At 40.6% G+C, this 27134-nt stretch overlaps 1 protein-coding gene across 7 annotated transcripts in view; it reads left to right on the top strand.

Annotated features, from left to right (window-relative positions):
- DPF3 (double PHD fingers 3) overlaps nucleotides 1–27134 on the top strand; it is a 162748-nt gene that overhangs the window by 106375 nt on the left and 29239 nt on the right. For 4 of the 7 annotated variants that reach the window (XM_040560605.1, XM_040560607.1, XM_040560606.1 and 1 more), the window contains 2 exons: nucleotides 10356–10493; nucleotides 22119–22247. In XM_040560605.1, the coding sequence (XP_040416539.1) occupies nucleotides 10356–10493; nucleotides 22119–22247 (267 nt within the window). Of the gene's footprint in view, nucleotides 1–10355; nucleotides 10494–22118; nucleotides 22248–25666; nucleotides 26210–27134 lie in introns of those variants that run through there. The other 3 variants (XM_040560610.1, XM_040560611.1, XM_040560608.1) reach the window with 2 other exon arrangements.

Here is a 27134-nt window from a genome sequence, read left to right on the forward strand (position 1 = left end):
AAATGTTTGGTGGTTTTGAGGAAAGTTAGAACTCCCTTTTTTCCACTGTTTAACTATCTTACAGTGTTACTGACACTGTCAGTATTTAGTGGCTAATATTGGTGGTAAGGGGAAGACGGTTGGACCAGATGACCTTGGAGGTCTTTCCCAACCTTAATGATTCTATGACCTTGAAAGACCAACCATTACTATGTCAATCTCTGGGTATTTTCTGCTAATTTTTAAAAACATGAAGAAATATGGTGCATGCCTGGTAAATGAAAACTATATTCCATATGGTTAAATCATATTCTTTTATAGCGAGACCAGGTGACTGTGCATAGTACAATACGAACATGTTTGGTATATTACTTCAGCAAGGTGAATATTATAAGGGCTGCTGGGAATGAGTAGATATAGAGAGACTTGCAGATGAATGGGAGTGTCTGAACATATAATCAAGGATGAAGAGCTCTTTAGGATTTGAAGAGCTGAGAGACTTCTACTGCAGTTATATAGTTGTCATTCCATGTTGGAAGAACTAAAATGTGTCTTCTAAGACTTATCTAGGAGCCCACTGTATATCTTGTAGAAAGACACAGCTTTCCTCTGCTAGTATATGCATAGTTACCTTAATCACTTTTTTGGAACATCATTCTAAATCCAAGGACACTTGTCAATGTTGTATGCATTTTGAACATAATGACTCTTTATTGTCTGAGCTTGCTCTGCTTTTGGATCTTATGGAGAACTTACAACATGCATAGTAGTGATTTGAACAGAGTAGATAAAACATCTAAGATACCAAAGTAGGCGGCAGAAATCTGAGTTGAAGTCTATGTTCTGGTACATTGTTGTACTGATGGAATTTTGCCTTGGCTTACATTTTGGAGCATAAATTTCCTCTTTGGTTTTGGAAGTATAAACTTTCCTATTTCATTTGGCTGATACCCTTCATTTTTAAGAAACATATAGTCAGAGGGTGAGTCATAAGGAGTTTTGGAATCCAGACTTTACACAGTAACTCCTCCTTTTCCATTGTAGATAGCTGAGAAGAGGGTTATGTGGTAGCAGAACTCTTACCTGACTGTGGAGCAGAAGAACTGTCCCAGTTGCAGTGCAATCCTCCTGAAATAATATCCTGCCAATGTTAACTTTCTGTAGAAATATTGTATACAATTCATAGTCAATAATTGGCTTGTCTATTCTGAGACCTTTTTCCTGCTTGGGTGATCAGTACACCAATAAAGGATTTCTTTAATGATTTTTTTCTTTGAAATGATTTGCTAAATAATTTTGTAGATAAATATCTATCTGATCATGGTAGGTTAGATATTGGTTTGCAGTACTCCATGTAGAGGTGTTTTGGGCAGATAGTTTAGTTTTACATGGAAATGTGCAGGTCAAAAATAGTGAATCTGTTGCATGGTTTGGAGAACTTGATTCCTACAATCTTGTTATTGATATGAATAATTACTTTAGTAGGTGGACACTTTACTTTTTCTGTATATTCTTTAATTTACTTCCAGGTTGCTTTTCTGCATGTGTTCTGATATTTGAGTTTGGAATGTGACCACAAAGAAGAACGCACAAGCATATCTAAAACAAATTAATTTTGGTATTTAAGTGTATGACCCCAAAAATGATTTGTGGTGAAGAACCACTGTGCTCTTTTTTCACAGTTGTGCGTTCATATTTGTAGGAAATGAGTATATCATCAGGCTTCATCAGTAATAAGAAGGTTATGTGAAATACCTAGCCTGTGTGTCAGTAAGATGATGCAAGAGCTATGACCAGCTGACAGTGCCTCTTGTGTTGTAAAATAGCAACGTTATTTCTGAAATGACCTGCCTTTGGTAGAAGAAGCATTCAGCTATGCACCAACATTAAAGTTCATCCCAATATTAAAGCTGACTGGAAATATGGAATCTCTATACTCAGGGATGTTTTCAAAGCTTTCAAATTTTGTGTCATCCGGTGTTGTTAGGAGAACACGAAACCTCTGTTTGGTTGTTTGCCTGTTTTGTAGAATTAAATATTCTAAAATACTTCAGTTGGTTTTATTGAGTATATACTGTATCAGAAGCTCAGGATGAAATATTTGGCCATTCAAAGCATTAATATAATTGCTAATAAAATCATGAAATGCTTTATTTCATTAAATTGGCAAATGGAAATGGGTTAGCCAGATTTTTACCCAGTTGTATTGGACAGTGTTGTGCCTTGAGCTCGCTTGGGAAAAAAGCCTTGATAAGAAAAGTGGCAGAGTAACCTGGTGTAAGGTGGGTATAGGCAGGAAATGGTACCACAGCGGGGTGGTCAGCTGCTGTATCAGAGCAGACCCAAATGTAGCCTGAGTACCTGGCTAGCACGGCCTCTGATGTCAGTCCAGAGAAGTTGAATATACTGTTCAAGATGTACTTGGCATGTGGTTTGTAATGGAGGAACAGAGTGAATGAATGTATGAATGCCTATGTATGTAACAAGAATTGATGTTGTGTGGTGATGTCATGTGGTTATAAAATGATCAGCTGAGGAACAATTATGCTACCAGCCTGCAGTCTTAGAAAATAATTTTGCTATTTTTATATTTACTTTATTATTATTTATTTATTTATTTATTTATTCATTCATGCATTCATTCATTCATTCTGGGGGAGCAGAGGGGGCTTATGTGAAGTTTTATCTAGAAATATATTCTGGTTTAAAAGTTGCAATCAGTTGTCGCGGCAGAGCTTCATGACTCTGGATGTCTACTTCCTTCAGCCAGACTCGTTAGTTTGTGCTGAATCTCCAGAAGTTATTAACGTCACTCCTGTCCATCCTCATTTGTCTACTTTTATTCTTCTCATGTTTCCACTGATAGTTCCCTACACGCTTACCTACTTCTACCTTTGTTTTCTGTTCCTCTATCTATGGGAGATTTCCCTTGCCCATCTCTAAAAGGAGTTGCTTCTTTTTCTCTTTTCCTTGAACCGGTATGTCCTTATCTCCTTTTAGTTTTATTCCTATATAAACTGCAATGTTAGCATAACAACTTATGTTTGTATTGTATCCTTTATTCATGGTCCCTCTGAGACTGAGATATGTATTTAGATCCATTCCTTGTCCAAAAATGAGAATCGACCAAAACCTTCTTATGATCTCTGCTGGATCAGTGACTAATGCAACCTTAAATGTACCCAGAGACACTGATCATACAGTCTTTTGTAGAAGCTGGTTCTTTTGTCAAAAACTTTATTTTCAGGTTTCTCCAGATACTTATAGTGAATTTCCTCTGCGGCAGTCTAAGACCAGAAGTCCTTGCTGTTCTTAGTGGATAACAATGTCTTCTTTCTATGTCTGAAAACAGTTACCGTGGCTTCTTTCAGCTGTGTTTTCTTCAGATTTTTTAATAAGCTTGTTTCTTTTCTCTGAAAAATCCTCAGAGGTTCTTCTTTAAATAACAGTGGCCAGCACTAAGTAGAAGGTGCTGTTCTGAAGATAGAAACAATTCAAAAGAAAGACAAATGGCTGTTACATTTATATGTAATTTATACTTACCTGTATAAATTGGATTTATGCAACTTGCTCTGTTATATATCTGTGAGAGGTGGCTGACCTATTAGGTTGCCTAATAAACCCTTTTTCAACGCAAGACACTCCTCTCCAGTGGCAACAGAGTTTTCACCTGTGTCTACCATGTGAGTTCATATTTAATAGACCCTTTGCTGTAACTTCTTGTTCCTTCCCTGTTCAACCTGCTTCTACCCAGTCTGAATATGTCATCCTTAGTTTCCTCGTTATACTGTCTTCCCCTGTTTATACCATGTTTTATTGATCCACACAAGATGTCATCTTAATATTTTCTAATTATGCTGCTCTTTGAAAAAAAATCTTTAATTGATGAAACTTGTATGGTATATTTTTTATTACTATTCCAATATTTTCTCCAAGAATCAGTGCTCTGCATGTTTGATTCTTTTATTCTCTATTCCACCCTCCAAGTTACTGATAAAAGTAGAGGCAAGTGTTGGGCCCAACATGGACTCTTTCAGGTGCTTGAAGATGCAGAAAAGTGTCATGTGAAGTTTTCAAAAGATTAGGCTCCCAATTCTCGCTGATTTCAGCTGGAGGTAGTCTCTTAAACTGTTTTCTGTAAATATCCCACTAAGTGCCTATCTGCTTGTGCCTTCCAGATCGTATAAGGCTTGGTGCCTTATTGAACACTTTGAATTTGACTTTGAACTAATAATAATTAATCAGAACATCCTACGTTCAAATCATTAGAGCTTGAAACAATTGGATTTTTCTGTGAGTTCATCATCCAGCAGGGTATTGAAATTTCCCTATTTTAAGGTTAATTTTTTCTTCTCCTTTCCCTTTCTGCAGTAAGTGTATCACAGGTTCTGCCAACAAAAGGCTGGAATCTTCGGATAGTTTAAGTGATTTAAGATGAACAGATTCCACTGAGCTTCAATGGGAATTGAGGATCTCTCTCTTTTAAGTTCCTTAAAAAAAAACCAAAACAGTTAATTTATGTTGTTCTAGCATGACTTGCCAACTATAACTCCGTGAGGACTATTCTTTAGGAACTATATTCCTGTATACGTTCACAAAGTGACTGGTCAAGTAATTACCTTAATAACTTCACCTGCTTTCTTTCTCCTCTCCTTGAAATGGACCTGATCCTGCCATACTCATTTTAAGAAACAACTCATTTGTTCTCTGTAAGGTTTACTGGAGTACCAAAGGCTTGCAAGATAAGTCATGATGTAGGCTGATTTTTACCAGTTCTCTGAGATTTAATCTGTTATCGTAATTCTCACAGATATGAATGAATCTAACGCTGTTACTGCTGCTTCTTAGACCTTTGGTTAAATACCACACTGGCAAGCTTATTTAAAAATACTTTGATTATAGCATTATGTTTTTACTTGCTTCTTATGAATCTCCATCATGTCTTCAGCTTCCCTTTAAACTATTAGCAGCATAAGCCCTAAATCATCTCCTGGTATTATCCTTTCTAGTGAATCTCTAAGTAGTTAATAAGCAGTAAGATCTAGAATAAGATGATTGTTCAGATGAGCCCAACAAACAACTCTCCCACCATAGCTGCTGTACTTGCCATTCACTGACTATATTATTGGTAGAAAAACTAGAAAAGCCAACATAAGAGAGGCAAGAACACTCTTTTTATTTTTTTTAATATTGGATAACACAGCTGTGGAGTGGGTCATATGGTTAAGAGGGGAATAGAATTGTGATTCTAATCCTACAGGGTATCTGTTTTCTGCTTTGCTCCTGCTAGCAATTTATTTATTGAAATTTGGATGTACATATTGTTGGATATATGTGCATTGTTGACCTGTGTGTGTTTTGCTTTGGAGTTCAACCTTCCTGTGATCTTAATACAGAAGACAGATTCTGGGATTTGTCCCTCTGGGGGCAATGAAACAAAGACTATTTACTACCTACAGAAAATCCCATAAGAAATGGGTTAATAAATAACTGCTCTGATAAAAGAGGTGTATAACATGACAGTACTGATCAAAGAGGGACAAGTGTAATGCCTTTCCATCTGTGGAGGTCAAGATACACGGTGTTAATGTTTGAGATCTTTCTGTACCAGAGAGTGGACATAATTGTAACAGTGGAGGTTATATTACCAAACCAATGCAAAATAAGGAATGTTTTTTTTTTTTTTTTGGATTGGAGTGAGTGGGGGGACAGGAAGATAACTTTGAGGAATGATTGCCCACCAGCAGTTAACTTAAGCTTTAGTTTTTGACGCAGCCCTGTTGAGGAGAAAGAACAGGAGGCAAAGGAGAAAAGCAGCAACAATGAGGGGGAAAGATTCAGCAAGGGAAAAAAGAAAAAAGCATATATCCTCCCCCAATTTCCGGTTGCCACTGAAAACGTGGATTGTTTCCTTCTGTGTCATACTGGTGACAGATTGTGTAAAATGTATGTGGAGAGCTGGCTGGAACATACCTCACAGTCTGCCAAGGACCAAATGTGTAACAATTTGAAAATGACAGCAACACAGCTATTAAATATTTGATGAGGAAGTCTTTTAAGTCATAGATTTCAAACCTCCTTTGAAAGCAGGGGAAGTATTTTATATTAATTTTACTCATAGAGAAACGTAAACAGAGAGAAAATTTGCTTATCCAAAGAGTTACAGGCTGTTACAGGCCATAACTTAGAACAGAGCTCTCTTTTATGAAGTGCTCAATGCTTGTGATTAAGCTGTCTGCAAGTTATGGTTTTTCCCCATAACATAGTTGTGTAACTTCTTCACTTCAGTCTTCAAACTGGAGGAAATGTAGGTTCATCACAGGAGAGCGTCTGGTGGCCTAATAAAATCTCCCTCTCTTCCTCATCTGTTCTGTTTGATCTTCACTGCCATGTTATTGCTTACTTACCCAGCTTGTTTCTAAGATGGCATTCGTGTCAGGTTATAGCAAAATATGTCCTTTGAATGCAGAAATGGAGGGGGTTATGTTCTACAAACTCCTGCTGTTTTCATTGGGTTTGGCTACCTAATTAAAGATTGTCAACTTTCCAGTGTTGAGATTCAGGATGAAATCTAACACATGCAAGGATGATGAGCTTACCCAGCATGGAAAATTAAAGATAGAACAGCCAAAGCCACTGAAAGAAAGGCAAGGCCACCCAGCAAAGTTTATGGAAGGCACACTCTCACTTGCTATGTATGAGCTGTGTAGTGTTAGAACATAACCACCAGCATACATTTCTGACTGGGGGAACCAGTTCCCATTATGCTTTTGTCAGCTCCGAGAATGAGAAAGATGTGGTGTGAGCACTGGTCTGGGTACTGGAACTCATGAATTCTAATCCTGGTAATGATGAAAGATCACTGTGTGGGCAAGCCACTTAACCCCTTTGTGGTTCTCTTTTTTCAGAAGTGAAATGAAGGTAGTATTTCCCACTCAGGAATGTGGAGGAAGATTAATTAATGTTTGAAAAGCCAGTCTTGCAGTGGGAAGAGTTATATAAGAGCTAAGCGTTTATTAATGATCACCCTTTTATAGAAACTACTTCTTAGCACAGTGATATGGTAGATTAATAAAATGTGCTCTATCTGGAAAATAAGAAGTTAGGGTGAATTTGGGAAGATTCCAGTCTGTTGGAGAAACCATGAAGTTCTGACTTAGCTTTTATCCTAGGAAACTGTCACTGAAGCCAGTGGTTCTTTTGCCTGAGTAATATCATGATACCCTTTTTCCCCTATAAAGGTCTGATCTGCTTGGGGAATAGGAAATCCCAGCAGTTTCAACTCATGTGTTTGCTTCAGACTTTTTTCCATGTCAGAACACTGAAAGGAGGAAATGTCTGGACACCCAGAAAAAAGGCTGCTGGAAGCTACAAATCTTTGGTCCTACAAAGGATCTGCTAGAACTGTGTAAACATAACTCCTTTGCCTCAGCTCTGGGTATAAAGTCCTCCAGATTCGTTTGTAGCTAGGAATGTCTCAGCTTGCTGCCACCCTTGAAGGCTATCTCAAAGAGCTTTGCCAGTAGAAAGGGCCCAACTGCAGAATTACTACTGCCTTAGCTTATATTGATACTTGCTGTTTTTTTTTTCCTGTTGGATTTTTTTTTGCTGGAGAAGGAAAAGTCTGCAAACCCACCTGATTTCCTATGCCATCCCAAACTCTGCAGCTAAAATCCCTGCAGGATCCTGTAGGGAGTGGAGACAAGGCCACAACCTTGGGTGTTTCTGCAGGGAATGCAAGTTTCCTTTTGTACATTGAGGGAGAAAGCTGTATGAGACCTTTATTCAAGGATGCTGTGCTTTTACAAGGTAACACCTATAGAGCTAGAATTGTGTATTTGTTTTCAGGTAGACCTAAATGAAATGTAGTTTGTTAGAATTTTTAGACATAATTTTGTTTTGAAATTTAAAACAAACAAAACAAGAGGTAAATGGGACTGGTATTTAGAGTTTATCTGATTTTGCACCTACATTAGCAGTAATGCAGGATCAAGCTGTATAAGAGCAAGATAGAGTCAGATAGTATATATTGTGTAGCTGTTAACTCCAGGTGCCTCCTCCTGTGTCAATACAACACTGATCATCCGATAGTGCTCTGAAAATAAATTAAGCAGACAGAAATTTTGGAGCAGTATCAGTAATTCTTAGCAAAAGTAAATTTTTTGAACTTCCATTTTCAAAAACACAATAAGGTGGATAGACTAGGACACTTAGTGTGATGCTCCAGTAATCTGCTAGGAATGTTAATCTCTCTCCCCATTCTAAAAAAATGACATTACAGTTGCTTAATTAGAGGGACTTATCCTTACAAAATCATTTTAGCAGTAAACATTGTGTAGTTGTCTCTGGTTTGATGATTACTTCTGAGTTACACTTTTTCCAGTACTCAAAAAGTGGAGGCCAAGTCATACTTAACTGTGAATATCTTTATTTTTTTTTTTATTTTTTTTTTTGTCCTTGTTAGTATCTGTTCCATGGCTTGTCCTGTGCTTTGTAAGACCACAGATGAACAGTAGGTAGTTTCCCAGTCCAGAATGCAGTGAAGAATACGTGGTTGGTACCAGAAGAAGGGAGACCAAACTGAACTTCTGAGGAGAGTATGCATCCAAGAACAGTCCTTCAAAATATCAGGCAGCACAGTTAGGTTTACATAGGAAAAAAAGGCAGATGCTTCGAAGAATGGATGAACGTACGCATCTGGGCGTTTTAATCCTTCCTACTTCTCCCGTCTCCTGCAGGAATTTTCACTTCTAAATCAAGGGAATTTAAAGACTTAAGACTCTGTGCTAAGGACACATTACATTGGAAAAAAAAAAAATCTGTTCTGTTACAGTAACTATATGATCATCATCTTGCAGAATGGAGAAAACTGGGATAAAAGTTTCTAATCTTCCAGATCAGTCATTTTATTCATATCATGAGGTTGTTTTACACGTTTATAATAAGGCAAAGTATTTTCCTTGAGGGAGTTTACAAATCAGTTAGAAGAGACAGAGAATTAAATCTGTTACCATACTAGGCTTTGATTTACAATTTTCTCTCTTCTGTTCCACAATGTGGACCACCAGTTGGCTTTTTGCGAGCAATAGCAGAAAAGTAAAATAATGGAAGTTTTACTTAGCTGGAAATGAATAATTGCAGTGGGTCTTTTTAAGATTTTTTGTTTATAGAGCTTAATGACATTCCCAGACTCAAGTGTCTGGGGAACAGAATCTATATACATTACAAGATACATTTTAGGTATCACAGTTGAGTGAAGTTTTTAGGACTGGATGGTGACTTCCCCCCTGGGGATCTTTTCAAGAGATCTAACATCAAGACAGAACTAGAAGCTGCTGGGTTCTGCTCTATCTTCTGACACACCTTCCTAAGCAAGCCACGTGGGACAGAGTACCACTTCTTTCTGTGTGATATCCTGGAGGTCAATGAAGCCAGTACAGCAACTGAAAGTGTGGCTGGGAGAAAAAATCTGCAGGAAGGGTACTAAGCTTCTCTGCCTTTGTTTCCTAATCTTTTAGAATGGCAATAATTGATTCAGAGACTGATTTGAAGATGAAAAGAGAGAACTTCTAGAAACAATACCATGCATTAAAATCTTTATAGAAGCTGAATTTGTATGTAATGAATGTTATGATGAAGTTTGCCCTTGTGTTGAGCTTCTATGTTTTGTAGACCTTTTATCAGCCTGAATTGTTTGAGCCTGTTGGCTTAGTCCTAAAACAAACAAATGTTCAGAAGGAGGATTCCATGTCATACTTTGTATTATTTATTGTGATTGCTGAATGTGAAGTTTTCTAAATGTTCATCTAGGAAGAAACTGTGGATGATTTCCATCTCCTTGTCTTGACTGGCAATCTGTGAATAAAGCAATTTATTGCCCTTTTAAAGAAAGACTTTTCTTTTTCAAAAAAAAAAAAAGAAAAAAGAAGTAATTTTGTTTCCTTTTCTGAGAAATCGGTAATCAAGAAAATAATGTCCTTTCTTCTTGGTCCAGTTCCCCTTGCTGTGCGTTGTGCAGCATCAACATCAGAACTGGCACTTCATTTAATTTTATGGGCAACCTTGTTAGTAATCTCAGCAGAAAGGATTAGGGTGGTATGAGCTGCGGAGACTGAATGTGCATTTGTCTAGGTCAGTAGGAAGGACTGCTGGCAGCATGGTGGGAAGAGCGCTTGTCTGGGGCCGTGGGGCTGCAGGGCTGGTATCTGTCACCTTTCACTGACACCCATCAGTAGCGTTTCAAGCAGGAATACGGAGTTTGTGGTGCTACTGCCAGGGGAGAAGGGAGTGCTATTTTAAAGGATGCTGTCATCGTTGCAGGTTGTTCTGATGTTTTCATTCTCTCTTCCCCTCCCTCGTATTTCCTTTCCTCCCAGTCTGTGGCAAGCGTTACAAGAACAGGCCTGGGCTGAGCTACCACTATGCCCACACTCACCTTGCCAGCGAAGAGGGTGATGAAGCCCGAGAGCAGGAGACCCGCTCTTCCCCTGTCCACAGAAATGAAAACCACAAACGTGAGTAGTATTTTCTCTTTGCCTTTGAGATCCTTTTCAGGGATGTTGCCTCCACCTGCTCTTTGCCTTGCGGAGGCTGGCGTGATTGCCTGGCTCCATTGTGAGTGATTGGTACCTGGATGCTTGGAGCTAATCAGCCACTGCTCACACCAGTGCTGGCTCAGCTAGTCAGGAATTCATTTCAAACCCAGCATTATCTCTGCAGCAAGTCACTTTTCCATTACAGCTCCTGTGGGGAGGAGGTGGCAGGGAGAGGGGGGGAAAAGAAGAGATGCCCAACGTCAAGCAGCCTCCCAGTGGCTGTTAGCAGGACTGTCAAGGAAATACACATTCTGTTTCAGGGGGCTGTCTTTGTTTTGCCTTTGAATAAGACACCTTTATCCATGCCTCAGATTTTTAGCTATGAAATTTACAGCATCTGTCCCCCTTATCTCTGCATCTCCTCCTCAGAAGGCTTATACTCATCTTTACCAAAATGCACTTCTTAGTTACAGTTTTGAAAAAATCTATGAAAAGGTATCAGTTCTCATCTGCAAGGAGGAATGCTGGAGCATGACATCAGTTACATGCCTAGATTCTCCACACCAATGCAGGGCTGAAAGAAAAGGTATAGTCCAGATGGCTATGTTTGACTGTCCTTCCTCTGCTTCTTAGGCACAGAATGGGGGGGTCAAGGAGACTGTGCTTTATTACTGATTTTTGTGAGACTGACAAGTCTCTAAGCCCCTGTTTCTCAGTTTTCCAGTGTGCAATCCTATGTGATAGTTGCTTTTACCATGGGATTTGTGTTGATACCTTTGTTCACTTATGAAAAGTCCTTTCAGATCACTGTGTGAACTGTCATTTTAGTTCAAAGTAAGGAACAACGCAGACAAAGCAATAAAATGTTTATGGGGAAAAATGTCCAGGCAAACATTTTATAATGTATTAAGAAGAGCTGGAAGAAATATGGAAGTAGGAAAACATTTTGTTTTTAAGGAGGATAATTGATAATTGTCCCCAGGGATGGAGGGGGGGAGGGCTTCCTTCCTCCAAAGCATCTGCTGCTAGCCACTGTCTGAGCTTGAAGGGCCACTTAGTGTGATCCCATTTGGCAGTCTCTGTGTTTCTGTCACTTTTATGCTCTACCTTTCAGTTATTCATGTGTTTGGTAGGTTCACAGCAAAGGTAATTTTGACTCCTCCAGCTGTTGATAAACTTGAGCTGTCAATGCACTATGAGTGACTGCTTGGACAGACTGGAGACTGTCAGTGTTCAGCCAGTAGCTCTTGTTTACTTAGCATTTACATTACCTCTGATTTTTGCTGTTGTTGTTTATCATTGTCATCATTATTATTTTGGTGCCTGCAGTATTTAGTAATAGTTGCATATCTGAGAGGTGTGTTGCAAGTCTGTATTGAGTTACTATTCATAACGGCCTTGCACAGGGGCCCAGACAAAGAAAGGTAGCATCCATTACCCTTCAGCTTCTCACAGAGGCCAAGGGCAGTCTCAGCCCTCATGTTTCTGGTGCTTAGGAATTGATAGAAGTTAGTAAGAAGAGGAGCTAGAAAAGCTGTGGAGAGATTAGCAGCAGCAGGACTTGGCCCATGGAAAGAATGGTTTGTTATGTACTATGGAAAGGGGTAGAATGGGAGCTGCTCTGGCTTGTGTTCCCCTAGAGATCCCATGTGATGAGTGTGGAAGAGGGAAGCTGCTGATGCACAGATCCCAAAATAGGCAGAAGTATAAAAGCAGTGGGGTAAAACCCTCTGACATCTAGCCTCCTGAGCAGAAAGAATCTGCTTAACAACCAGCCAGGAGCCAGTGAGGTACAGGCAACAGCCATGCGAATGTGAAGATCACCCCTGGGGAAAGTCCCAGACGCCGGAAGGTAACTCTCCCAAATGGCTTAGCTGTCGCAGTGGCTGTTTGTTCCTTTTTGCCTGTTTATTTGTTTACAGCCTTGAGCTCAGATCTTGCATCTTTGCTCTTTCACTTGGTGATATTTAATTTATGCTGCCATTTATCTTCCATGTGAATGCTAATTGTCCACATTGCTAATGTGCAGTCATTAAATGGTCCCTTTGTACAGGGGGATGGTGGGGAGCCAGAGCATCAGATCTTTCCTCTCCCCTAAGAACTGCTAGGCATGTGTTATGAATTAGATTTGACAGGTCTGCAGTGTCGCAGGGCTCGGGCTTCAAGAATCCTCTCTGCATGGGCTTGGGGGGAAAGGGAGGGAGGAGGGGGGATGTTAATCCAAACAGCTAATCCGCAACCTACTGCACAGGAGGACCAGAGATATGGTATAGAGCAGGGTCTGGTTATTTGCTTAGCAGTGTGTCAGAGAGATATGAGCAGCCTGATTTAGCAAAAGCAAGGCAAATTCAAACGAGCCATTTGGAATTTTTCATGCTGTGGGAGGTGAGCACTGGGTCAGTGAAGTTCAGGCGGGCAGTTGCAGCGTGAACTTCCTTCCTTTGTACCTACGTCTGTTCTGCAGTCTCTGCTCCTTGTGGTGCCCTCAGTAATGGCAGCCTTGCTGATGCAGGAGCAACCTTTCTGGAGAATGGCTCCTACTGGGTACAGCTACAGATGCCCTGGCTGGTGCCAGCTAAGGAGCTGATGGCTCCGTGTCTTTCTGCACACCCAGACCCCTTTACCTTTACTCTTATCCTCATGCACAGACTAGTTTGGGAAGTTCAGTAAATTATCCAGGAATTTTTTATCCCAGAAAAGAGATTTAGATAGGAGGAATCTATCTGAAACTGAGAGCCGCTGAATAGATGTGTATCAAAGAAGGGGATTGGCCCAAGCCCCAGGTCTCACCTCCCTGGCACATCTCACTGTCCTTGGCAGGTGTAGATGGTTTGTTTATTTACAGCTCTCCTTCTGTCCTTCTTCCTATAGATTATCTTTTGCATCAGGGAAGATAGTTTGACAGTCTTCTCTGCCCTTTGCCTTTCCTAAAACACCTTAGCCTGGGCTTTGTTTGAGCTCCAGTTGCTTTGTTTGGATGTCTTATCTAGCTCTTTGACACAGATAAACAGCCCTTCCTCAGTGCCTAGTCTTGCCTCTGCCTACACACCCATTTATTGCTGACATACGTTCTGATTTTTGGCATGACTATGGACTTGTGAAAAGGAGATTATAGAAAACCTTTAAAAAAGGCAACTCCCCTTTCCTCAAGTCGGCCAATAAAAATGAAGGATCCCACACCATTCTCAGCCTTTTTTTCTGTTGCCTTTTCCTCCACATGTTGGCACTGACAGCGTGAGATTTGTGAGCCCAGGGTGCATCCAAGACTGCCACAAAACACCTGCTGTTTTATTCCATCTCACTCTATGGGTACAGGCCAGCTCTGGGGGCAGCTGGTGCTCAAATTTGGAGACACTTCTGATATAGGAATTACATTAGACTTCTATCTATTGAAATGTGTGTGTGAATGAGTGCATGAGTATAAATGCGCTTCCTTAATTCCCAGGAGAATAAGATAGTCTGTCTACATGGAGAAAAACTTCCTCCCCATTAAAGGAGGAGAATTTTCAGTGGTATTTTGCTGTGTGAAACGTTGGTTAAAGGCAGCTGTGTCGTAAACAGCAACTGAACTTATGCCCGCAAGCACTTTGGCCAATGACGATCCTAAATAAAGCACATTGTGCTGGCTGTTGCTGGCCTAGCTGTGCTGTGCAAGTTGGGCCGTACCTGCAATAGGCTTAGTTAATGAGCATGCAGGTCTGTGAGCTCCTGTCACTCTGTGAGCTTGCACATCTGACCTATAAAACCACCTGTTTATGTTGTTTCGTGGCGTCAGGCTGTTGTGCCCAGTTGCATCGCCGATTTTATGATGTGGATAAATCTGTACTGGAGAGACCAGCCAAAGTTGTTTGTGTACTCTAAGCATAATTGGATACCCAGTCTCCAGAGATAAAAAATTAATGTGCTAACCTCAGTGTGCCTCCAAGCTGTCCTCCAGCTCCCCCACACAGTCAGCTTTGAAACATTTTTATTTCCATCCAGGCAGGGGGGCTGGCCATGAATAAATGACGAGAGTCAGCCCCTCAGTTGGAGACGAGCTGTTTGTTCCTCTCCACAAGCAGCATCAATTTGAAAAGCTACATCAGGCCTACTTTTTCCCTGCCTCTGTGCTGATCCTTGCTGGGGCCATGATAGGAGCCACATCTGAGTGCAAGGGTGCGTCAATGCCCACCTTGTGACAAGACACCCTGCAGCAGGTGCCTTTTCAGTGAAAATATGTACATTGCCTTGATTTGACTTCTCATTAGTTTAATCTATTTTTTTTTCCCAGGGCTAGTTTTAATGAAGAAGAAAAAGTCAGAATACTAAAAGAAGCTGTAATGATTGCAGACTTTGGAGATGCATAACGATTTCCACTCAAACTATGCTTTCAGTTGTAAATTTCTCAGACTTCTGTGCCTGTGTTTTGAGATGTTAAGGAAATAATAGACCAGTTGTTTAGAGTGGCAGAATACTGGAAAATCTCAAAATTATCTCCTATGTACAGAAACCCATAGGGGTCTCTTGACTGGTTTGTTTGAAGTTGTGTTTTTTGTTGTTGTTATTGTGGAGGTGCTATCTCCATGCTTTTTGTCCTCATGTAAACTAAGTAAAACTCAAAGATTTGACTCAATTTGAACTTAGGTGCTCTGCCTTCTCACATTCCTCCAGTGAACAATTTCTAGAGCCAAAGTCTACAACATGTGACTGGGACCAACTTGAAGACATTGGCCATCCTTATATGAATGCTGAGGGATGCTGTCGGTCTGCCCTGTATATTGGACAGCATGACCCCTCCTTGAGTTCCCTGAGCTGACAGGAATGCTGCACTTCGATGGCCAGAAGCCAAGCCTCAGGAGAGGAGCCCCTCAAAATCAGGAAATCTGTATTTTAACATGTTGGACTTTTTGTCTGCTTGCCTATTCTTTATCTCCTACTGTTAATTCTCATGGGGTGCTGGACAATTACAGCATGGTCTATTCTCATTGATTTACTGTGAGCAGTGGGATTTTGGCTAGTGTCTTATGTGCTCCTGCAGAAGACCTTCCGAGATCAGTACACAGACATTTGTATGAAGTGTGCCTTATAGTGCAGGAACACTAACACCCCAAATCTGCTAGATCTCAATAGCTGATGCTGTAGTTTGTTGGCTTACCTTCCATTGTCTGCTTCCCAACTCATTCCTTAGCTGTTCAACTTAAGGGCCATTCCAATTCCTGTAAAAGATGTGATCAAATGCTCTTCCTTCCCCCACAATCAGAGGCTTCCTCTGACTCCTACAGAAGTACCTGCTGCTGGTAGCACTCACTTCTTGCAGCTTGCAGTGCTCCTTGGTTGTGACTCTCCATGAGCAGGGGGTATGTAGGAAAGGCAGCCTGTCAGAGCTGCTCAAAGCTGCGAAGGTGAGAGCTTCCTCTTTCCTCACAGCACCAACTAACCCAAAGAGGAGACAAAATCCAGTTGCTAGGGAGAACTGGCAATACTTGCGGTGGGCAGCTTGCAGCACCTCTCGCAGTAGCACAGCTGACTTCTCTGGCTGCCAGCAAAGGGCATGCCTGCAATGTGTGGTGGGGCCCATGGGGCTGTGCAGAATGATTAGCTTGGTACCGGGAACACAACAGCAGCAGTTTCCCAGTGCTACACCCGGTTCACACACACTCTGAGCAGAGGTTATTTGGTTGAATGCTGTGCCACATCAGCGCAGCTGTGTCATTACCAGCCTCAGTTGTGCTTGCAGACTGCTGGAGGGTCTCTGTATCAAGTGCCCCAACACTTCCCAGTTTAGGGTTAACCCACATGCTTATCTCTGCTATTAATGACAAAGGAAACGTGCCCAAAGAGACTCACCATTTCCTCTCATTCAGCTTGATTTACGTTTTTTTCCTGGAAAACCGCAGTGAAAAAACCCCGTGTTTAATTCATCCATGAGGACAGCGCGGAAATGGCTGTGCACATCTCTGCCTGGCCGCGTACAAGTGACAGAGCAAGAGCCTTGAATGCATCTGAGCTTTGCTTGGCCTCTTCCTCACCACACCGGGGGTTATACATTTTTTGTTTTATAGTGCGGTTCCGGGGCAGGGTCTGGGCCTGGGCGTTGAGCACAGAAGCACCTCTGGGGCCCACCTCCCTGACTTCCACCATTGCTCGTTAACCCCCAGCAATGATGAGGCAGACGTGGGTGCATCTCTGGCCAGGCATAGCCCTCCATTTTCCTTCAGAAGCTATACTTGAAGAAAAGCCAGGGTCCACGTGTCGCCTGTCCTTCCCCTCTCCTAAATACCATTTTTTCATTGTTATTATTTCATCGCAATTTCTCACTCGAGCCTGCCTGTCCTCCCCAGACGCGTTTTGAGCAGCAGGCTGAGGGGCCGCGCCGCAATTTCTTACACTCGAGGGATGAAGTAATAACAGGTGGCAAGACCAGAGGCAGCCCGGCCTGGCACGCCAGTCGCCATGGAAACGGGCCAGACCTGCGAGGGATGAGCTCTGTCAGCGGCAGGGGGGGAAGGCAGCCCCAGGCACATGGGGGCACTTGGGCGGTGGGTTGGGACGAGGTGGCAGTGCCTTGGGATGAGATGGCAGCGGGTCCTCCGAGGCGCTCCGCCAAGGCAGGCTGTGTGCGGCCGAGCATTGGGCTTGTGCTTCAGCAGCAAGAAGGGAGGTGTCGGAAAGGAAAACTGGGCCCCAGCCGCAGACAAAGGGTCTTGTAGATTTAAAAAGAAAAAAAAAAGCAAATCCACCCCTTTTGCTCTGTTGCAAAGCACATTGACTTGATTCAGGCCTGCACGCAGGTTCCCTGGTCTCTATTGTGCTCTGGAAATTTCTGTTGCAAACAGAGTAAATGACCTCATTCAAAGCCTTTCAAATTGAATTGAAAACCTCCAATGGACTTTATTGGTTTTGGATCAAGCCCAGAAGAAAAAGGTAAGAGCTGGACAAAATGTGTTACGAAAAATCCCTTTGGGAGCGCATTTATGTCTGATTGTAGCCAATTCACTGTAATCGTTTAAATAAACAAGGCACAAGCCCCCACCCTGACCCTGAGGCACAGGCTCTAGTCCTCCTCCTCCACTGCCTTTCCAGTCAAGGAAATCTTGTATCTTGTATCGTGTAGACAAGATACAAAATAGAAATAAAGTGCTAGCAAACCTGGATACACCACTTAAACCATAGCTAAGTATCAAGCTGCTGTACCCACAGGCTGAAGAAATACATGTGGCTGTGATTTGGTACTAAGGAGCAGAGAAACCAGTTTTTCTTTTCAGTGCTGTTTCCACCTACAAGTGTTTAAAGATCATTATCCAAATCATTAAAATAAGTTCAGTTGGAAATCAGAAAACTGAGAAAATACAGTGTTCTACTTATTTAGCTTTTGTTTGTATGTTTTTAAGAGTCTCATTTAGAAGGAAACCTATTGAAAATATTTGTGTTCTGAACTTTTGGGTTAAAAAAAGGGACAAGAATTGCTTCTTTTGAACTTGCCTTCCATTCAGGTTATTTATTCTCTGCAGCCATGAGAGCTAGAAACTGAGGTTCTTATTGTGTCACGTGGCTCCAGGAGAAAATAAAAATCCTAATTTCTTGATGTTATTTCACTAGAAGCAGCTTTCGTTTGTCATTAAAACAGGAAAATAATTTCCAGATTCTTTGATTACTTTGAGAGGGAAGAAAGGAAGCTAGAATTCTGGTTAGAACACCTACCTTAAAAATCAAGAAGGCATAGAACTTATTTTAAATACTTAAACTCAGTCAATTTGTTTAGCATTTTAGGTTTTGTCTACAGAGCAAAGTTACTATGTAATATACTACAACATTAATTTAATTTACAGTACATATTTTGTAGGAAGACTCCTGTGAATGATGTTACTATATTTTAATAACGAATTTATTCAGCTTAGCATTATATAGTTTGAAATTTACTTGATTAGGCTTAGAAGAAAAAATGTATTTCAGAATAAGAGCATGCCAAAGTTATTTGGAAATACTGACTTCATTTTCAGTCTGCATCCTATCTTCACATGAATCAGCTTTCAGGTACGGTTAAACCGTCATCTGACCAGTGCAGATCTTACTCAATGCATTTTAAAAAGGATTTTTAAAGCCAGTATACACTGCTTATTTGGGGGCAGATGTAGATGAAGACAGGGCCTTTGATGAAACAAGAAAGTGAGACCAAGTTGAAACTGCAAGAGGCAGTGATTTAAGTACCCCCCCCCATGAGAACACCTTAGCTCAGGCAGTACTCCTCAAAGCTTTTGATCTGTTGTACCAGTTTGTAACGTAAAAGAAAATCAGAGGAGTTTTGTGTAAGCTAGGACAAGACCATAGTTGTTTTTCAAGGCTTTGCTTTAAAACTGTTTCTGATTCTGGGTGAACGTTTTTCAGACAAAATCCTTGGTCGTAGTCACCTGATCAAAATGATTGAGCTAGAACACCTTGGTGAGTTACTTCTCATTAGCTGAGCTATCATGTGGCTTAAGCAAGCATCTTCTACTTTGTGATTAATGTGTGCAAAAAGTGTATACCTAGTTAATTACTCTGTCTCAGATGAAAAGCAGCAACACATTAGTCCCTAGTAATTTACTTGCTTTCACTTGTGCATCCATTCCCATACTTACTATTGTAAATACTTTTATTGATAAAGGGGAGGGATTAGGGTTGGGCTTTTGGTGTATGATATGCTTCTCATGAATATTGTACATTATATCTATCTTTGCTTTGTTTCTTAATTTCCTTCTCATTTGTGAACTACAGTAAAATAGAAGTAAAAACTCTGAGGACATACACAAAAAATTCTTTGAAAGTGAGAACTCTGCTTACTGTCATCTGCAAATCTTTTTATTCTTAAGCTTTCTGTGATTTAGCCTGAGGCTTAATTCGCTGTACAGTACTGATCAAGAAAATAAGCTTGAGTTAGGCTTCATTCCAGTTTTTGTACCCATTAGAATGAAAAAGCGTTGAAGACGTTTCCTGTACTGGTGTATTTGGCTGTGAATATGCATCATTAAAGACAATATTGGTGTAACTTCAGGAATTCTAATCTGTGTACAACTTTTCAGGACTGGCATCTCTTATCAGAGTCAGCTGAGCCAGGTCCATATTATGAGTGACGAGCAATAGATGAGCACATAGACACTGACATTAAAAATTAAATGAAAGTGGAAGACCCCAAAAAAAGTAAAAGGAAATGATTAAAAAGCATGCTTTTTCCCTCGCCAGTAGTCTAGGAGAATCCCTTCAGCTTCATCACAGCCAATGAAAACCCTCCATGTGTGCCACATACTGTAGATGAATTGGTCAGTGTATGTGTTTTCATGAGTTCCCCTGTCCCATTTCCAGTTTGACTGTTGGTGGGTCTTAGGTTCGTGAGCTGTGTTGGAAAAATTTAAGTCAGTATATGCTGCACATTAAGCCAGTTACGTGATTCTACACCATGTAGAAGTAGAGCTCTTTGCTTAGTACTCTGGCAGGCACCTTGAATGGTTGTTTTTATTTGTCGCCTCACCACAGAATTCTTGTGTTTTGAGGAAGCCAGTTAATCACCCTACTACCAAGTCTTTCCATCTGTAAAATGCAATGGTGCCTCTTCACCATGAAATTTAATTAGGGCCCAGTAATACTTTGGCTAGATGGCAAAAGGCACTTTGGACTTCACTGAGGGTTAATATTAGGTTCTTAATAGCCGTAAGGCGCTTTAAGAAACTCGCATGAAAAGTGAAGTAGTAAGGAACAAAAAACTCACTGGATGCTGGACTTGCTGAGCTTGTATTGCATATGACCTGTTTGTAGGTGCAGCAAAATATAAAGAAATAATGACTTAACTTTTTCAGAGTGGGGCTGCAGTGGGAAAAATAAATGTTAGGGAGATCTGCTTTTTATAAAAAAAAATAAAATAAAAAAAGTACAAGTAGCAACTTTATGACCATTTTGTTACAGCTCTTAAAATGAGTCTGTGTGCTAGGCCTCCACCTGGTTGCAGTTCTTTTCTGCTTATCTTGCATTTGTGTATTAAATGCCTCTCTGCTAACTGGCAGGATGCTAACCTAACTGTGGGAGCTTATGGCTGGTTTTGGGAGAACCAAGTATCTGCTAACCAGCACCATTTCAGAGCAAAACCCATTGTTTAGTAAATACATCAGGGACTTCATAATCATGTAGGAAGATAATACTGTATTTGCAGTGCTATGGTTTTAATTTTTTTTCTTCTTAATTTCACCTTACTTGCAATCTTTCAGCTACCAATCTCCAAAAAGCTCAAATAATCAACAGCTGGAAGTGAATGAGTAACTAGATGCACCCAAACCAGAAAAAAAACAATTGATCTCAGAGGAAATTTTAATTTTAACTGTATGTCTTGGACTGCTACCAGAAGCCTTTTAGAATGTCATTGTTCTTTGGGGGAAATTTGGATGTGGACAAAAAGATCATTAATAAAGGCTGTCAAAACATCTGTTAAAAATCTGCAAGTTACAAAATATGCATTAAAAAGATAATTAAATATAGATGACGCAGTTTAAAGGTCTTCATTTTCTAGTTTGTAGCAATCCACATGGGGTAGACTTAGGCCAGGTACACCGCTGGAATTTTTATTTTTAAGTTAAAAAAGGAAAAACCAAGACCAGCCATTTCCACCATTTCCCTCACCTTTTCATGGTTCCTGGTCAGACTATGGAGGAACAAGAAGTTTTCTCTCTCTGGAAAGCAAAGGAGGAAAATGGCAGTTGTGAGGGAAAAAAAAAAACAACATTGATATTCTGCTCAACTAGAGATGCTAAAGATTTCTGTCCATTTCTCCTTTCTAGAGGAACAGCCTCCCCTTCTACTTGAGCCCCACTGTGTGCCTGCTCCTTTCCAATATTCCTAGCTGGAAAATAAGAACCTAACCTCCCTCCTTTTTTCTTGGCTGAAAGTGTGCTCACTTCTGCCCTTGGCTGACCCTGTGCACCTTTGCTGGGTGCTCACCTGGGCTGGATCTGCTGCCCTGCCAGTGTCCTCTAGGGCACATAAACCCTGATGCAGGTAGCATAACCCTGGGGTGCGTCATCCAGAAATGACTTTCACTGTGCATATTCTTAGGCATTTGAACTAACTTTCTGACTAAGGAGACCCTGCCACTATGAGATGTAATCTCTTCAAAAAGAAAACCTGTGAAATAAAACCAGCTAGGGTGCCTCTCCCTCCATCTCCCTGCTGTAGGTTTCTGAGTTTTGGGGAACGTGCTTTTCCTTTCTGAAGTTGTACTTTGTGTGTTTACATTTATGGCTGCTGTCTGAAAAAACAGGCTTGGCTTACCGACAGCTTAGGCCTGATTCTGCATTAGGGTATGTTTATACGCTTGTGTGTATTATGAATTCCTTGAACTGCACAGGGATCTCTGGCAGCATGTCCTGGTGAGGGACCAGCCCAGCTGCATTGTAAGGGAAATGGTGAATGCATTTCAGGCAAAATAGCTACAGCATACAGTGTACTTAAGATGGAGGTGATTTATACAGTCCAATTTTTGTTTTAATTGACAACATTTTGTGTGGCCTGCAAACTCACCAAGTTAGCATTATATCAAAGAGAAGTGGGAAATATCCAAAGTGAATGGTCTTTAAGTAAATCTGATTTCTAACCCGACTGCAGCCCAGAAAGGACCAGACGGGGTCATCATTCCCAATAACTACTGTGACTTCTGCCTCGGAGGCTCCAATATGAACAAAAAAAGTGGCCGGCCTGAGGAACTTGTATCATGCTCAGACTGTGGGCGCTCTGGTAGGTGACTCCTTCTTGCAACTTTCTTGTACAAAAGCATTTGTGTGTTTTCATTTTTTCTCCTCCTGAAAATTTTGAAGAAAGGCAGCACATTTGGGAGGGAATAGGACATGAGGTCTTACCTCTTGCCTGTGTTTGTGGGAAGGGATGATTGGGAAATTTTCTGTTGTAAAACCCATTGTTGGATTCACAATTTTAAGCTAATGGGGTCTTACGAAATAATAAAGTTTTAATGTATTTATTGGCTTCCGTGAACATTGGTACATGTACTAGTTGTTCTTTAAATGGAAGGAGAAAATCCTATGACAATGTTAAAGAATGGGCTCTGTCTTCAAATGCTGCAATTACAACTATAAATTACTTACAAGATTTATGAAAGTTGCATGACAAGCATTTCCATTGATTACACATTTCATGCATTTCTTCATCCAAAAAAGAAAGAGGGAGGAAATTACAGGGTAGGGATGGGGGTAGCTGTCAAGAATTATCCTCTTACAAGATGACTATCATTAATTTTGTTTAAAGAGGTTTTTATTTCTCCATTTTCTCCTCTTCTCTCTTTTAAAATGTAGGCAGTTGTGTTTTTTCCCATTTCGAGTTGTCTTTATTTCTGGACAGTTGTTATCTGCCTTGCCTTGCCTTCCCCCTTTCCCTTCCCCGGCGCTCCCTTCCCCCTTTCCCTTCCCCGGCGCTCCCTTCCCCCTTTCCCTTCCCCGGCGCTCCCTTCCCCCTTTCCCTTCCCTTCCCTTCCCCTTTCCCCTTCCCCCTTTCCCCTTCCCCCTTTCCCCTTCCCCCTTTCCCCTTCCCCCTTCCCCTTCCCCTTCCCTTTCCCCTTCCCCTTTCCCCTTTCCCCTTCCCCTTCCCCTTTCCCTTTCCCTTTCCCCTTCCTTCCCTCCCTCCCTCCCTCCCTCCCTTCCTTCCTTCCTTCCTTCCTCTTTCTTTTTTTCTTTCTTTCTTTCTTTCTTTCTCTCTCTCTCTCTTTCTCTCTTTCTCTCTTTCTCTCTTTCTCTCTTTCTCTCTTTCTCTCTTTCTCTCTTTCTCTCTTTCTCTCTCTCTCTCTTTCTCTCTCTCTCTCTCTCTTTCTCTCTTTCTCTCTTTCTCTTTCTCTCTTTCTCTCTCTCTCTTTCTCTCTCTTTCTCTCTTTTTCTTTCTTTCTCCTTCCTTCCTTCCTTCCTTCCTTCCTTCCTTCTCCCCCCCTTTTTGTTCTCTTTTTCTCTCTCTCTTTTCTTTTTTTTTTTTTTGAAAATTTATCCCAGCTGAGCAGTTATTTAGAGTTTGTGTGGGAGGTGGTGGCGCTGGTAGAGGGAATGGGAGACCTCTAACAACTGCATATTCCAGCTTTGGTCCAAGTTTCCAGTTGTGATATTTCTGTACAGTGGTGATACTAGTGGTGATAAGACCATAAAATGTAAATCTGAAAACCAAAGAGACCTTGAAATTCAGTATTGCTGCTGCTGCTTCTGTTCTGTGGTCACTGGAAGATGTTTGTTGCGTGATGGCTGAAATGCTATGTGAAGTGTTCTTGTGCTGAAGGAATGGCCTTCTCATACTCCTGCTGAAATTCATAGTGAACCTCTTACCAGATTCAGTGGGAGCAGGACTGGGCTCTCACTGACAAATTGCCTTCTGCAGTTGTTGTGACCTCTGAAGATATTCTGAAGTGATACTGACTGGTCACCAGAGGACCAATGGTAACCCCTTTGGTTTTCTCCAGGGGCATCCTTATGAATCCTGCATAGTCAGTGGCATGGACCTTTTAGTGTATATGCATTTGCTTCTTAATAACTAAAGGGGGAAGCTCATGTGGTCTGTGGTGCCATCTTGGAAGATCATTCCTCTTCCCTTTGATTGCTGTAGTTCAATATAACTCATTGTCCTGATACGGCGCAGTGAGACAGATCCATATTTTTTGCTATTTAAACATTGCTATGGTGATTATATCAGAATGTAACACAAATACATTAAATCCCTTGATGGCTTAGTGTGATAGAACAAGTAGATCCGCATGTAACCTAAATTGTGCAAAATCAGTTCCATTAAATGCTATCCTTGTACAAATTCTGACCCACCTGGGTCATTCGTAAGGGTCTGCAATGGTGTGACTGATGTGTGATGGAAGCAATTAAGGTACAACCACACACTAATCTGTAAACTAAAACAATGAAAACTCTTTGGTGGCTGCCATCTTTCTCTTTCTTGATAATGGGCAACATTTTCATTATACTGAAAGAGAGGTCATGGAAATTATTTCTTCCCTTCACAAAACGAGTAAAACCACATCTCTGTAAGGTGGTTCATCTACCAATTATTTTGTTATATCCATTTTATTTTTGTGAACAGGGTTTAATTCTTCGTTTCTCAAGAAATGCAGTGTACTTAACCACGCAGTTATATGGCTGATTGGTGTAGCTGGAGTGGGGACCAAACAGTTGGTTACTTAATGTCATGTTAGTGTTTCCGAGTAATAAAACAGGTGTCCCATACAAACTGACCCTTTCATTTTGCTGGAGCACAAGAAACATCTTTTTCTCTACCTTTCTTGGAGAGGGATTCTGAAGGTTATGCTATTAATCACATAATGTGTTTGATTGAGGGAGAAAATAAACCTCAATTTCACAGATACCAGTATTTGACTTCTCTTTTCAAGAGTCTTCTTTTTGTTGTTGTTGTTGTTGATGTTGATGTTCCATGTGGAGAATTTCCTGTTCCATACTGAAAGTTGGATTAATGCACACTTTTGAACTTTTCAGTGTTCCCCAAGATAGGTCACTTCTCATCTTAGTTGTTTTAGTTGTTGAATTGTGTCTGTTTGTTTGTTTGTTTGGGGCGTATTTTTAAAGGAGATGACATGAAATTGGAATAAAAGCATTTATTTAGTTCACTTTCACTTAGTTTTCAAAATGTATTTCATTTTGTCCATAGAAGAGGCTGTTTAGGATCAGGTGAAGGACAGGAATAAAAGTCCTGAGGCTGATGAGATGTCTAATGGGTTACATTTCTATAGCAGTACATTTGTGACAGTTGATGCCAGTCTGAAGGACAGTCATTGTGCTTAGAAGCTCTGATGGTGTCTAATTACTTATATGGTCTAAAAATCTTTTTAAATTGATCTAAGTAATCATGAGAAAATATTTTACTGTCTTTTGAAGAGAGGAAAATATGATTAACCCTTTCGCTGCCATAGCTATGGGCACCTGTGTTATTTGTAGATTTTTTTTCTTTGAAAGAGAAACTGATCCTTTTTTATTTTTCTTACTGCAGTTCTACCAAGTTATGATGTTGAGGTGCGCGGGCACATACAAGCACACACCTATGAGCTCGATAGTCTGTATTGTTTAATAATAATGATGCTTAAAAAAATGATGATGATGATGCCTGTTGCTTAACCCATGTGCTGATATATTCATCATACATGTCAGCTCATTTGGGAAGAGAAGGCAGGAGGGACGAAGCAGCGCCAGCACGCACTACGGAGGACTTGTTCGGTTCCACGTCAGAAAGCGACACCTCGACCTTTCATGGCTTTGACGAGGACGATGCAGAAGAGCCTCTCTCAAGCCGAGGAGGTGGCTGTGGTGGCAGCTCTCCCTCTGCAGACAAAAAGGGCGGCTGCTAAAATAATTAAAAAGACGCACAAACTCTGAGCAATTTGCTGTCCATTTTACTACTAGGATTATTATTACCTTTTTCTTTTTCTTTTTCTTCTTTTTTTTTTTTTTTTTTTAATTTTAGGTCCTTGGGTTTTTGTGGTTTTTTTTTGTTGTTGTTGTTGTTTTTCCTGTGGGGTGTACACTGAAAGCACAAGCGCTTAAAGCTCTTGACAACTACTTCGAAGAGACAGAAGGTTTTGATTTTCCTGTTTTTTTTTTTTTTTTTTTAATTTTAATTTGTTTTTCTCCCACCTCCCCTCCCTTCTCTTTCTCTCTGGAAACATAAAAGGTGGATTTAATATTTTTTTTAATAGTGAGCAGAGTTGATTTTGTTGTCTTTTAATATATATATCAGCAAACCACAAAAAATACAGATGGGTTGGAGAGCATGAAAGAAAACCCAAATAGGTTTTTTTAATTATTATTATTTATATATTCTATATATTATTAGAAAAAAAAGATACTTTTTAAATAAAAATACAAAAAAAAAACAACAAAAAAGCAATGGATGTCTACTTGATGATAGAACTGTTTCTAGAGAACCACTGTGGGCGGACTCTATCCGAAGACAAGGAAACCCTTGGTGTGATGGCTTCTGCATTTTGCACTTATTGTACCATGTGGAGTTTGGATCTTCTTGTACATCTGCTACACTTGTCTTTAACAGCTTGAAGACACAAGCAGCTCCATTGAAGACCATGACCTTGGGGAACACGTTTCCATCATCCGTCCTTTGGATACCTTTACACTCAATAGATCTCTTCCTTCCTGCACCCCTTCATCTTTTCCTCACTCCATTCTACCTTTTTTTTTTATTATTAAATTACTTTTCCTTGACCTTTCATGGATAGCAATTTCCAAGCATAGGGATGGCATATGAATGGCAAGTCATAGACATCAAAGACAAAACAGATGGAGGAGCAGAATCATGGAAGAAATGATATGGAAAAATACCTCACCTATACTTTTCTTTCCATTTTTAAATTTTAATTCACAGCATTTTTTTCTGTGTCGCCCAGATTTTTCTCTCTGTAGTGTCTTGTGAGACACTTTGTTTGCTTTTCAATAGCTTCTCTTGAAATAAACCAAAGCAATACTCATTAAAGTTCCATGGGCAATGGAGAAGAGTGACTCCCTTCCCAGCGACTTTCCCAGAAAGAAGGACGCATGCAGCAGAATTGAAAAGGTATGTCCTAGCTGAAAAGTCTTTCACTGATTGTGAAATCTCTGTTTCCTG

Source organism: Cygnus olor, chromosome 5 (assembly GCF_009769625.2).
Source record: "Cygnus olor isolate bCygOlo1 chromosome 5, bCygOlo1.pri.v2, whole genome shotgun sequence".
NCBI classification, from domain to species: Eukaryota; Metazoa; Chordata; class Aves; order Anseriformes; family Anatidae; genus Cygnus; species Cygnus olor.